This window comes from Vombatus ursinus, unplaced genomic scaffold (assembly GCF_900497805.2).
Source record: "Vombatus ursinus unplaced genomic scaffold, bare-nosed wombat genome assembly UNPS02014777.1, whole genome shotgun sequence".
In the NCBI taxonomy this organism is placed as follows: domain Eukaryota; kingdom Metazoa; phylum Chordata; class Mammalia; order Diprotodontia; family Vombatidae; genus Vombatus; species Vombatus ursinus.
In genome coordinates, this window is record NW_020954555.1 from 439,292 (window position 1) to 451,665 (window position 12,374).

The window sequence follows — 12,374 nt, forward strand, 5'->3', positions numbered from 1 at the left end:
CGGCAGGGAGCCGAGGTTGGACCAGACGGAGCGAGCGTCTAGACGGCAGAAATGCGGCAGCGAGCGGCCCTCTCCAGCAGCAGCCGCAGGAATCGCTTCCCCCGGGGACTGGCGTCCGCTGGCCAAGTCTTGCAGAAGGCAGCCTCGCCGGCCCGAGGCTGAACGACCCTACCGGGCTGCCGAAGGGGAGGAGTGATCGGCCCACGCCGCATCACCGCCACCCCCGGCCGGGCCCCCTTCTCCCCCTTCACCCCCGCCCTCATCTCCCAGGATGTCTCTGAGATTCGCTGGAAGCTGACTCAACTTGTAACTCCGCGGCGAGGCGAGCGGGGACCGCGGCCAGTGGGTCGGGCAGCTGCGAAGCCTTGGCAAACTGCTCCTACCTCCCCGGGGAATTCCACGCTATCTACCCCCACTCTCCCTCCCTACCCAGTTTTCTTGGACTCCCTCTGAATCGCCTGTCTCCCATGCGCCCTTGACTAACCCCCAGCCCCTCGACGCTTGAGGGTCCCTCCTTCGCTCAGGGAGGCTCATCTCTCCCGTGAGGACGCCCCCCCCCGCCCCGAGTTGCTGCTTGTGTTGAGGATCTGAGCCTGGACAGCCTGGGGGACAGGGCAGCCAGGGCCCAGGACACCCCCAGTGAAGTGGTCGCAGCCTTTTCGCCCGGGACTCAAGACTCTCCGCCAGCGCGGGCCTCGCCCCGCTACGGCGGGAGGCTCCGGCCGAAGATGTTGATGAGGAAGACGCCCGGCTTTGCCCCAGCCTCGGTCTTCGGGGTGCGCCTGTCACACAAGTTCCTTTTCTTGCTCTTCCTCTCGGGCCTCATCACCCTGTGCTTCGGGGCCCTCTTCCTACTGCCCAGCTCATATCGTTTCAGAAGACTTTTCCTGCCTCTCCGGCCCCAGCGTCTCGCCACTGTCCAGGGGGCTGGGGAGCCTGAGCCTGGGGACCAAACCCAAGCCCGGGGGCAGGAGCCACCTCCCAACCCAGCCCCGGCCCCTGGGGCACTCGTCGGGCCTGGCCGAGGGGGGCGACACCCCCCAGGCGGCCCCACCACTCCCTGGGAGGAGGCTGGGGCCACCCGAGGCCAACAGACTCCGGGAGCAGCCACTGGGCTTCCCAGAGCCCCCAAGTCGCGCCCTTTGCCCACCCTGGTCTTCGAGGAGTTCAGAAGCCGCCTCCGGCACCCGGTGCTGGGGACCAGGGGCAACTCGGATGCCAAAAGCCTGGCCCAGAGGGAGAAAATCAAAGAGGTAAAAACAGAAACAAAAAAACCCCAACGGCAAAACCCTGGCCCCCGCCCCCCCCCCTGCCCCCCCCCCCCCCCCCCCGCCCCCAACCGCCCCGGCCCTGTCCTCTCTCTATTAGCTTGGGCAATATCCTGCCTCCTCTTTTTCTTCGTCCAAACTTCCCCTTTCCTGCCCTACCTCCCTTGACCCTTTAAAGCAGTTCCCCGCGCCCTCTATTTATTTACTCTTTCCTTGCCCCCCCTCCCCCTTCGTTGCAGCCTCCCTAACCTCTGTTCTTCCCACCTAACCCCGCCACTTTCTTTCTCCTCCTCTTCCTCCCCAGTGACCAAATTTTCTTCCTTACGGGGCCTCCCTTCTCTCTCCTTTCAGTAACTCCTCCCCTCCCCCCTCTCCCACCCTGGAGCTAGTTGTCGATCAGGTTAGGATCTGGGTTTCCTTGCTAGGAACCTGCTTCCATTTGTTTTGATTTGGAGGCTCCAGTTGCCTGGTTCCTCCCTACCTTGCATCTTAAAGTCTCATCACTTCTGAAAATCCCTCTGGGGTTGGATTAAGACTTAGTACGCACAAATAAAACCTATGCATTTTTTAGGGGGTGGTGGTGATGCTTTGCTCGAAATGCTTGCAACAAATCAGTGACCCACCGCTGAGGAATGCACGTAAGGCTTTCTGGCTAACTATTGTTGAGTGTTAGAATAATTATACATGATTGCGTGTGATGCAGGCTAGGAGAATCGATAATACAGAGGCAGGGTGTTACGGAAATCTGGGAATGTTATTGGTATAATGAAGCATGGTGCTTTCTTCCTGGACTGGTTCCCTTGGGGAGACTGCAAGCATCATTTGGTGCCAGAAAGGTGGCGATGGTGGTGGTGAACCCAAGATGACATTTGAGGTTTTCCTGCTTTACCTAACCCCCTAACCTTTTAGGTCCGCTTTTGGAGCCTGCAGGTTATTTCGGAGGCAGAGTGGAATAATGGATAGGGTATTAGATAGAAAGCCGAAGACCTGGTTTCAAATACTGCCTCCAATACTAGCTGTGTGTGGCCCTGGACAAGTTAGTCTTTCTGGGTCTCAGTTCTCTTATCTGTAAAACAGGAGGGTTGGACAGATAGCCTCTGAGTTCCTTTTCGGCTCTGAATCAGTAATCCATTCTTCAAACAGAATACCCCACGTTCCTCCTCTTACCCCCACCTGAAACCAACTTGCTTTATGATAGATAAACAAATCTGCCCTAATTTTGTTTACTTGCTAATAGAGGATTGAAATCTGTATTGTCTTGCACAGAGACATGACTCATAAACGTGACCTACCAGGGCTGGCAAAGTCGGTTGATTTTTTTATTGTTGTTGTTTTATAAATTTAGTTCTTTCTCCCTTCACACTCCCACCCCCAACTCCCACCTTGATTTACTGAATCTCTACCACTGTTATGGACAGCTAGGTGGCGCCATAGTGCCTAGAGTGTTGAGCCTGAAGTCAGGAAGACTCATCTTCCTGAGTTCAAATGGCTCCTCAGATACTTACTAGCTGTGTGACCTTGGGCAAGTCACTTCACCCTGTTTGCCTCAGTTTCCTCATCTGTCAAATGAGCTGGAGAAGGAAATGGCAAACCATCCCAGCGCCTCTCCCAAGAAAATCCCCAATGGGGTCATGAAGATTTGGATGTGACTGAACAGCAACAAATGTTATGCCTGTGATTTATATTATATGTTTCTTTTACATTCTTAATCTGTCTTGAAACACAACAACCTTGTCAGGCAGGTGCTTCAGGTATAATTGCCCCCCTTTTACAGAAGAGGAAACTGAGGCTGAGGGAAGTTAAGTGACTTGCCCAAGGTCACACAGTTGAGCTGTACTAGAGATGCTTCAGTCAGAGTCACAGGACCTGAGTTTGAATCCTTGCCGCTCGCTACCTATGTGGCCACGGTTGAGACACTTGACACCTCTCTAGGCCCGTTTCCCTCAACTTAGGGGGTTGGGCTAGATGGTTTCTGAGACCTCTTTTAGTTCTAAATCTAATCTATGATTTGAACCCAGGCCTGTAGGGGTCCAGGCCCCATATTTTTCCCCCATACCATGCAGCCGGCCTAGATCACTTTAGAGACAACTGCCACTCTATGGAATAGGCTGTCATTTCTTCCTTGATTGTTTTTTTTTGTTGTTGTTTTTCTTTCCCCTCATGGTGTTAGTTAATTCCAAGGAGGTGGAGATGGGGGGGTGGGGGTTGGGGAGTAACATCAGATAAAAGGCTGCCTTGCCGTCTTTTAAAAGGAAAGAAAAGATGAAGGTGGAGAAGAGGTGCCTGAATGATAGAAGGCTTGACAGGCATTTGTAGTAATTCAGTGCATGTGTGGAAGTGACATCTTTGAGAGATGAACATTGTTGTATTGGGGACTCTCTCTGGGCAGGTTCTGGGTCCCCAGCTGCTTCTCCTAGTGGTTAGAGAGAAGAAAGCTGCCCTATCCTGGAGGACCTTGGCTGGGCATCTGTTCCACCCATGGCATCATAGGCTCATATGTAGAGGACTGTGTGAAAGCTCAAAGGCTGTCTGGTGCACCACCCTTATTTTACAGGTGGGGAAACTGAGGCCCCCAGAGGGGAAGGTAATAAGTGGAAGAGATGAGATGAAGCAAGCAGTCCTGAGCCTTAGAAGATGGCCTTATTTGTTGTGTGCATTTGGCAAAACCCCTTGAGCCACTGTGAGCCTGTTTCCCCTTCTGTTAAATGAGTACTCAGTTCAATGCATGTTTATTTATCAGGCACCTGGGATAGGCCTAACACCAGGCTGGGAGCTGGGTACACACTCACCCAACCCAAACTGTCCCTACTCTTTAAGAGTTTACATGAGCTAGTTCATGGCTCCAGTGGCTGCTGGATCCTCCCAAGATCAATACCCCCACTGCCCCTACTTCCCTCCTGAAGCCTTTTCAGCTTGATGTAGGCCCCAGCAGAGCTTTCAGGCTGTTGGTGTAGGATTGAAGGGCTGGGCTGCCATGCCATGATGAGGCATTCACCACGGAGGGACTTTAGGGTCCTGAAAGAGTCAGTCCTGTTTTGGGAGGTAGACGGGCTTTTCTTCTGGGACACCTTGCCTGGACAGGGCCAGGAGTGGGGTTGGCTTTCAGGGAAGGTAGAACTTTCCAGCAATAGTCTAGCCCAAGAAGGGTGACACATGGTTCACTCAGGGCTGGAGCCACAGCTTGGCCCCAGTGCTGACTCATCCCACTGGTGTGCCCCGTGATCCCCATCTCCTCTGCCACCATCCCGTTTGCATTAATGCATCCAACTAAACCCCAGGGTTTGAGAATCTGGCGGGGAGCCATGCAGTACCTTCATCCCCACTTACCTGACGCATCCTTCCCACAGCATATAAGGAGGCACAGCTGGTTTACTCCTGAGATAGCGCCTGCAGCAAGCAGGAAGCATTGACCATTGGACCCACGCTACCTCCCTCCTCCCCTCCCTGAATGAGCCCAGGTCAGAAGCTGCCAGAGTCTTACACTCCCTCTAAAATCTGAGCCTAAGCACTCTCTCCCTCTCCTGTTGGCCTGCTTTCCCCCGGCAAAGCTGCATAAACAGTTTTGTGCTGTCTCTCTGCTCATGCCCTGACCCCTTGTGTACCTTCATATTCTCTCTACCTCTCTCCCTCCTCCCCTTCTCCCTGTCCCTCTCCCCCCCTCCCCTTTCTCTCCCCTCCCCTTTCTCCCCTCCTCCCCCTTTCCCTCTTCCTCCCCTTCCCCTTCTCCCTGCCCCTCAGACTTTCCCTGTCCCTCTTCCCTCCCCTCCTCCCCTCCTCTCCCTCCCAAGCTCTCTCTACAATATCTAAACATCTCTGTCACTCACAAGGCCCCTTATTCACAGATCTCTTGACTGACTCTTAATTCATCGGGCTGTATGGTATATCCCAGGCTTCCCTTTGTTCGAACAGCTAACCTGCTGATGTAGGGAAGAAACAGAGGAGTATTATAGAGCAAATATGTATCCATTCAAGGCCCTTTGGAGGAAAGGCAGAGGGACACCCTGTGGGTTGTATCTTGCCAAGAGTCTTTCTGTAAACAGGCTAACCTTGGGCTATGGGCCTGGCCTCTTTCCACTGCTGTCTCCAGTTCATTGGGTCTATAGGCTTTCTCCCACTGGCCTCCTCGGCCCCTACAGGTGTGAGTGGGAGATCCGGGCTGATAGAGCTTAGGTCAGAGAAAGCTGTGTGTTTGAGCGTCACAAAGGTAGGTATTTAAACTGAACTATAGGAAAAATGTCTGTGTCTGCAAGAACTGATTTCTCCTTGTTTTCCTGTGGAGGTTTTTCTGTGGAGTTCAGGCTACAAATCTGGTTGCTCAGCCGTAGCCTTCTGACTGGGTTTCTCTTAATTATTCTTTCTCTTTTAAAATTTTAAAATATTTTTATTGAAGCTCTTTAAAAAAAATTATTCTCCCCATCCCAATAACCCCTCTCACCTAACAACCTTTCTCTATAATAAATAAGTCTGGAGATGCCCCCCCCACCTTATTCTTCAACCCCGAACATGGACCGTGTCTGAAAATGTATGCCTCAGTCTGCACCTGGAGTTTACCACCTCTGTGAGAGGCAGGCTTCCCTATCAGTCTTTTGATGTCCTACTGGGTCACTGCATCCGTGAGAGTTTGAGTCATTCTCTAGCGCTGGGTCCTTAAATAGTAAGTAAGCAGAGCCGTGGTGGAGAATGCCTTGGACTAGTAGTTCAGAGACCCGGGTTCTAATCCTGGCTTGGACCTGGGGCAAGAACTTTTCTGTCTCTGGACCTCAGCTTCCCCTTTTCTAAAGTGAAGGGGTGGGCCAGTTCTTTCTTAGACTGAGGGCCTAGTTGGTTAACAGTTGGCAAAATGCTTTTTTTTTTTTTTTTTGGCTTCCATCTTAACTATAAAACTGCTCTTGGTCATGGCAGAAAATACTCAAGATGCTTCCTCCCTCAGAAAGGAAAAGAAGACCCTGGTCTTAGTGACTGAGTGACTTATGACCTCATCTGGTATGGCAGCTGGAGGCCCACAGGCTTCTTCCAGCAGGTATTTGATTCCACAGTAGGACAGGTCATGCTAAAGTCATTTAAAGTGGGAGGGGCAACCTTTGCTCATGGACCTAGATTCAGTTAGAGCAAATGTCTAGCTGGAGGGGGGAGTCAGGGGAGTGGGGCTTGGTGAAAGCCTCTCAGTTCAACTTAATGGACACTTACTAAAGTGACCTTCTCATATGAGGGTCTATGCAAGGGTTAGTTGGAGGGGGGCGGAGTTCAAAGCAGACTATGACATGGTTCCTGCCCTCAGGGGAGCTTTCAGTCTAGTAGGGGAGCTAAAGCAGTAGGCAATAAGAATACAAACTAGTGTGAGAAGTTCATAGAGATACAGGTGGAAGAGATTACCATCTAGGGAGGGAGAGGTCACCACCAGAGCCTAGGGGTGAGGAGGGCAATCCTAACCAGCTTTCTACAGGAGGTGGTGTTTGACTTGGGCCTTGGAGGATAGGCAGGATCTTGGTAGGTAGAATGGAAGAGAGAAGAATGTTTCTAAGCATGGAGGTTACCATAGATGCGTGGCTCAGCATGATACATCTAAGCTCACATGGATCAGGTTCAATCTTTGAGGCTTCTTAATAAGTAACTATGACTTGTGCTCCTACCCAAAGTATAATGAATATAGGATGGGTTTTGTTTAAACAATGCCAATTATTCTTCCTTAAACCCAAGCTGAGACACTTTCCCAGTGAGTCTCTACCTTCCCTAGGGACCTGTATAGACCTTCAGGCTTATAGTATTGGTCTGGGTGGGATTCCCACATAAGGAGAAAGAACTTGAAGTTTCTAGAGAGTCACGAAACCGTCCCCACTTTCTCTAGGGACCTACGTAGTCCTCCAGACTTATAGCACCTTCCTGGTGTTAAGATGTCTGTGCCCCCTCTTCTCCCTGCCCCCTGCCCCTAGGAGGTGGGGAAAGAGTCATTATAGAATTGACTCCTTCTCCAGTTCCTCCCCACCACCTACACAGATCAGATAACTCACATTACTAGTGAAGGGCAAGGTCCAGGTTTACCTTTCTTCCTTGTTCCCTGATGCTCTGCCTTGTTATTCCATGGCAGCAGTTCCTGGGCTTGGTCCAGGAATTCTTCTGCTATATCATGCTTGCAGCTCATACACTGCAGGCTTACATTCCTTTAGCATGCAGTTTGGCCCAGGAACTTTCTCCACCATCGCACCATTGCCTTGGTCTGCTGCTATCCTTGAAGCAGGGCCATGAGAGGCTTTATTGTAGGTATTCAGGTTTCCCTTTAAAGAACCTAGACCATATCTCTGTGTAGCCACGTGAAGGAGTGTGTCCTGGTAGACAGGAACAGCCAGATTTGGAGTCAGCAACACTTGGGTTCAAATCCTGCCTCAGGATACTAACTAGTTAAACTAGTCACTTAATCCCTCATCCTCTGTTTCCTCATCTATAGAATGGAAAGAATAAAACAGCAGTACCCACCTCACAGCGCTGTTGGGAGCCTCCATGATATGTAAAGTGCTTGAGCAGCTAGGTGCTCAGTGGATAGAACACGGTGCTCGGAGTCAGGAAGCTTCATGAGTTCAAATCTGGCCTCGGATACTAACTGGGTGACACTGGGCAAGTCACTTAAACCTAGTTGTCTCAGTTTCCTCATCTGTAAAGTGAAGAAGGAAATGGCAAACCACTTCAGTATCTTTACCAAGAAAATTCCAAATGGGGTCACAGAGAGTCAGACATGACCGAAATGACTGAAGAACAACAGCAGAGCGCTTAGCAAGCTTTAAAACTGTGTAAATATCAGTTGTTATTAATGCTTCTCTTTTCAGAGTTTCTCTGCTGCCTCTGGAGGCCAGGTATAGCCCTCAGCATTGAGTATAGTGCCTGGCACATAGCACTTTAGTAAACGTATTTTCATTCAGTTATTCATTCTAGAGGCAGAGCCTGAGGGTATAGCCATCTGTATGAAGTTAGCCATCAACTCCATCGGCAGGATGAGCCAGCCACACAAACTCACACCTTGTCAAGGAAACGTCCTCGATGCCAGAACAGAAATGGACAAGGGCCACCCAGGGCAAGGCGGATTGCATTTAGCCTGGTCAAGGAGATGACCGTGTGCAGGGAGTGTTCATACTTGTTCACGAGAAGGGAAGGAGATGGGGCTCCTGTGATATATACCTAGGTATCTCTACTCTTGGAGGTAATAAAATAATCACAGCTAACATTTCTGCAGCACTTGAAAGTTTGCAAAGCATTTCACATGCATAGTCTTATTTGATCCTCATGGAAATCTCCATTTTAAGGTTGGGGAAACTGAGGCCCACTCAAGTCATGTGACTTGTCCAAATAAGATTTGAACCCAGATATTTCTGACTCCAAGTCCAATTCTTTAACTCTGCGCTACAAATTTGGTTTCCTTTTCTGTAAAATGAGGATAATATTTGATCTAGTAACTAGGGTGGGGAGACTTGTGCTTTCCCTCAGGGTAGCAGGATGGGGAGGGGCATGCTTCCTTTCCATCACAGTCCTCTGGCTCTTTGTCTTTGCCCTCATGGCACCATAAGAGTCTTTCCAACTTCTTTTCTGGGGTCCGTCTCCCATGATTAGGTTCTTTTCTCCCTCTCCCACTCACCCCTTTGACTGTCGCCTCTGCCCTGGGTTTGCCTAGCATGGCTGCATCCACCCAGGGTGAGCTATCTTCTCTGCATCACGTCCTACTCAGCTGGTTATATCCCTGAAGCCAGAACTCCTGGTTCCGGCTCAAGTGACTTCCCAGGATGGTTGTGCCACTTGGTAGACTTTACAGTGCTGGGGAAATGGGAGGTGCCCGTGTTAGGCTTTGAAGGGTTCTTTGCCCCTTCACTGAATTTGTTGTTGTTCAGTCCTTTCAGTTGTGTCCTACTCTTCGTGACCCCATTTGGAGTTTACTTGGAGTGGTTTTTACTGGAATGGTTTGCCATTTCCTCCTCTAGCTCATTTTACATACAAGGAAACTGAGGCACAGTTAAACAGACTTAAGTGACTTGCCCAGGGTCACACAGCCAGTAAGTGTTGGAGGCCAGATTTGAACTCAGGAAAATGAGTCTTCCTGTCCAGGCCCCATGCTTTGTCCACTGTGCCACCTAGCTGCCCCTTCACTTAATGGCCCCAGGCAAGCATGATTTTTAGAGTTCTCAGCACTGTTTTAGGGAGAAAAAAGATGAAACCAAATCGTGTTACTCCTTTGCTGTTTCCAGTACTTCTTGTTTCTAATAATTAGCAGTAGCTGACATTTCTAGAACATTCTAAGCCTTACTTTATTGGTTAAAGCACGGGCGCAAATAGGCTTTAAATTGGAGACCTGAGGCTTCTTTACAGGTGGCGGCTTTGGAACAGCTACTTTGGCTGCTCGAAGACTTTTTGCTTTGCATCTTTCCTGGTTCGTGGCCACAATCCAGATGTCTGGGGCTGTTATGTCAACAAGGCATTACTATGTTGACTTTGTCTTCTGTACTGTTACTGTCTTCTGGCTTTGGCTTTTCTGATAGAACTACGATGACTGTGCAGACATCAGCAGACTGTGTCTAACCTGCTAGTGTTTTCTTAGATTTCCATGCAGTAGACAAATGTGCTCGTCCTTGTCCACAATGCTGCTCTCCATTTGGTATTTCGAGCCCTTCCCGATTTGGCTGCAGCCTGCCTACTCGACCTACTTACTATACCCCATCCACAACATTCCATCTCTTTTGCAGAGGTTGTGCCCATGTCTGGGATGCTCCTTCTTATCCTCACCTGAACTCAACTCAAGCACCCTCCTCCCACAATGAGGCCTTTCCTAATCTCCTTCCACCCTGATTTACCTTTTACAATTGTCATTTATTTATATTAGTTCTCCCAATGGATTTTAAGTTCCTTGAGAAAGGTAGGGACTGTTTCATTTTTTTTTAAATAAAATTTTGTTGCTATTTTTGTTTTTACATTGTCTACATATCTCCTAGTATCCTTTCTCCTTGTTCCCAGAGAGCCATCTCGTATAAGAAAGAAGAGAGCAAGAAGAGGAAAGAATCAGCAAAAGCTATCAATACATTGAAAAAAACCTGAAAATTATGTGCAGTTTTCCATACTGGTGGACCTCCCACATTTGCAAAGGAGTGGGGAGAGGGGCCTTTTCATATCTCTTCTTTGGAGTCAAGCTTGATGGTCTCTATCAGTATTATTGTATTCAGCTTTGATTTTTTGTTGTTCTTTCCGTTTATATTGTTGTAGTCATTGGCTATATTGTTTTCTTGGTTCTGCTTTTACTTCACTCGGCCTCAGTTCATATAGTCTTTTGAATTTATTCATCAAATCTTTTGTTTCTTACATCACAGTAATAATTATTCCATTACATTCAGACTTTCATTTTAATCTGTCTCGTTCTGTCTCTAGCTCTGTCTTTGTCTCTCCATCTTTCTCTGTTTCTTTCTGTCTGTCTCCGTCTCTCTTTCTGTTTCTGTCTCTGTCCCCCTCTCTGCTTCTGTCTCCCTGTCTTCTCTGTCTCTCCTTCCCTCCGTCTCTCTGTGTCCCTTTCTGTTTCCGTCTCTGTCTCCATCTCTCTGTCCCCCTCTCTCTTTCTGTCTCCCTGTCTTTCTCTGTCTCCGTCTCTCCTCTCCTCTGTCTCTCTGTGTCTCTTTCTGTTTCTGCCTCTGTCTCTCTGTCTCTCTGTCCCTCTCTCTGTCTTTCTCTGTCTCTGTCGCTCTCTCCTTCCCTCTTTCCCTTTCTCCCTCTGTGTGTCTTTCTGTCTGTCCGTGTCTGTGTCTTTTTCTTGAGCTTGGATCACCGTATCTCACTGGAGCTGGAAGTACATTGGCTGCTCACAGACCCCACCCCACTAGTGAGGGGCAGGGAAGCTTTGACTTGCTCCCTTTCTAACCTGGGGCAGTTCACCCATCCTTAAGCAACCTGATTCCCCCTCCCTGTTTTTTTGGGGGCTCCCCATATTGGTGCTGAGCTTAGTATAGACAATAAGGCCACATCTCAGAACTTCAGGGCTCAGCCTATCCACCACTTCCGGCTTCTTCAGCCAGGGAGTGGGGGTCTCTATACGTGTACCACCACACAGATCATTCTTATCTTTGTATTCCCAGAGCCTAGCAAGGTGCCTGGTACATAGTAGGTGCTAAATAAATGCCTGTTGATTGATTGATCATCAATCCTATGACAAGTTAGGATTTCACAATCCGTCTATAAATATTTACTCTAAGCTCTATAGGAAGTCAAATGGCACTTTAAAAAATTTAAGTCATAAATAATCGCCTTATGCCAGGAGCTATTATTCACATAAGCCAAATTGCTGGAGCATGGACTATGTTCATTCAGAGGTTAAATAATCATTCAGTGCACGCACGTGTCTTATGAGAGAATGTGGAAGGAGCTCTGGGCTTGGAGTCTGACCTCAGTCTCTCAGCTCTGCTATTCACTGCGTGACTTTGGACAAGTCATTTCCTTTCCAAGCTTTGTGAATAAAATGAGAATGTTTCTACTCCCTCCCTCCTAGGGCTGGTGTGGGAAAAGCATTTCGAAAGTATAAAGAGCTCTAGAGAGAGATCTGTGGGGGAAGGGGAGTCCTAGCACAGAAGTGCAGGGTTTGGTTTGGTTCGTTGGTTTTTCTACCCTTGAAGAAAGGGAATATCTTAGAGTTATTCTAAGGGCTGAATTCGGGTTCCTAGACAGTGATCCCCTGACAAAGTAGGCTGGTGGCTTCTGTAGAGTAGGCCCAAGAGGAGAACCAGGGTAGTATAGCTTATAGAATGTTAAGCTTAGTCAATCAATAGACAAGCATTTATTAAATGCTCCCTGTGTGCAAGGCACAGTGCTAAGGGAGCGCTGGAGATAGGAGAAAGGCAAAAGCAAGCCCTGACTTCAAGGATCTTACATTATATTGAGGGAGGCAACATAAAAATAGCTAGGTAATGCAAGATACACGTGAATTATGTGCATATATACATGTATGTACATATAATGGTATACATACGTATGTATACACATGTGTATGCACACACATATGGAGCATAGGGGGACAGGAATAAAAAGATGAGAGAGGAAGAGAAATGAGAAAATGAGAGAGAGATGGGGGAAGGGAGGGAAGAGAGAGAGAGA

The 12,374-nt window shown here is 48.9% G+C and overlaps 1 protein-coding gene across 2 annotated transcripts in view; it reads left to right on the forward strand.

Moving 5' to 3' along the window:
• Nucleotides 1-225: 225 nt before the first annotated feature.
• MAN1C1 (mannosidase alpha class 1C member 1) overlaps nucleotides 226-12,374 on the forward strand; it is a 212,046-nt gene continuing 199,897 nt past the window's right edge. For both annotated transcript variants that reach the window (XM_027864924.1, XM_027864925.1), the window contains exon 1: nucleotides 226-1,253. In XM_027864924.1, the coding sequence (XP_027720725.1) occupies nucleotides 729-1,253 (525 nt within the window). In that variant the 5' untranslated portion in view covers nucleotides 226-728. The remainder of the gene's footprint in view (nucleotides 1,254-12,374) is intronic.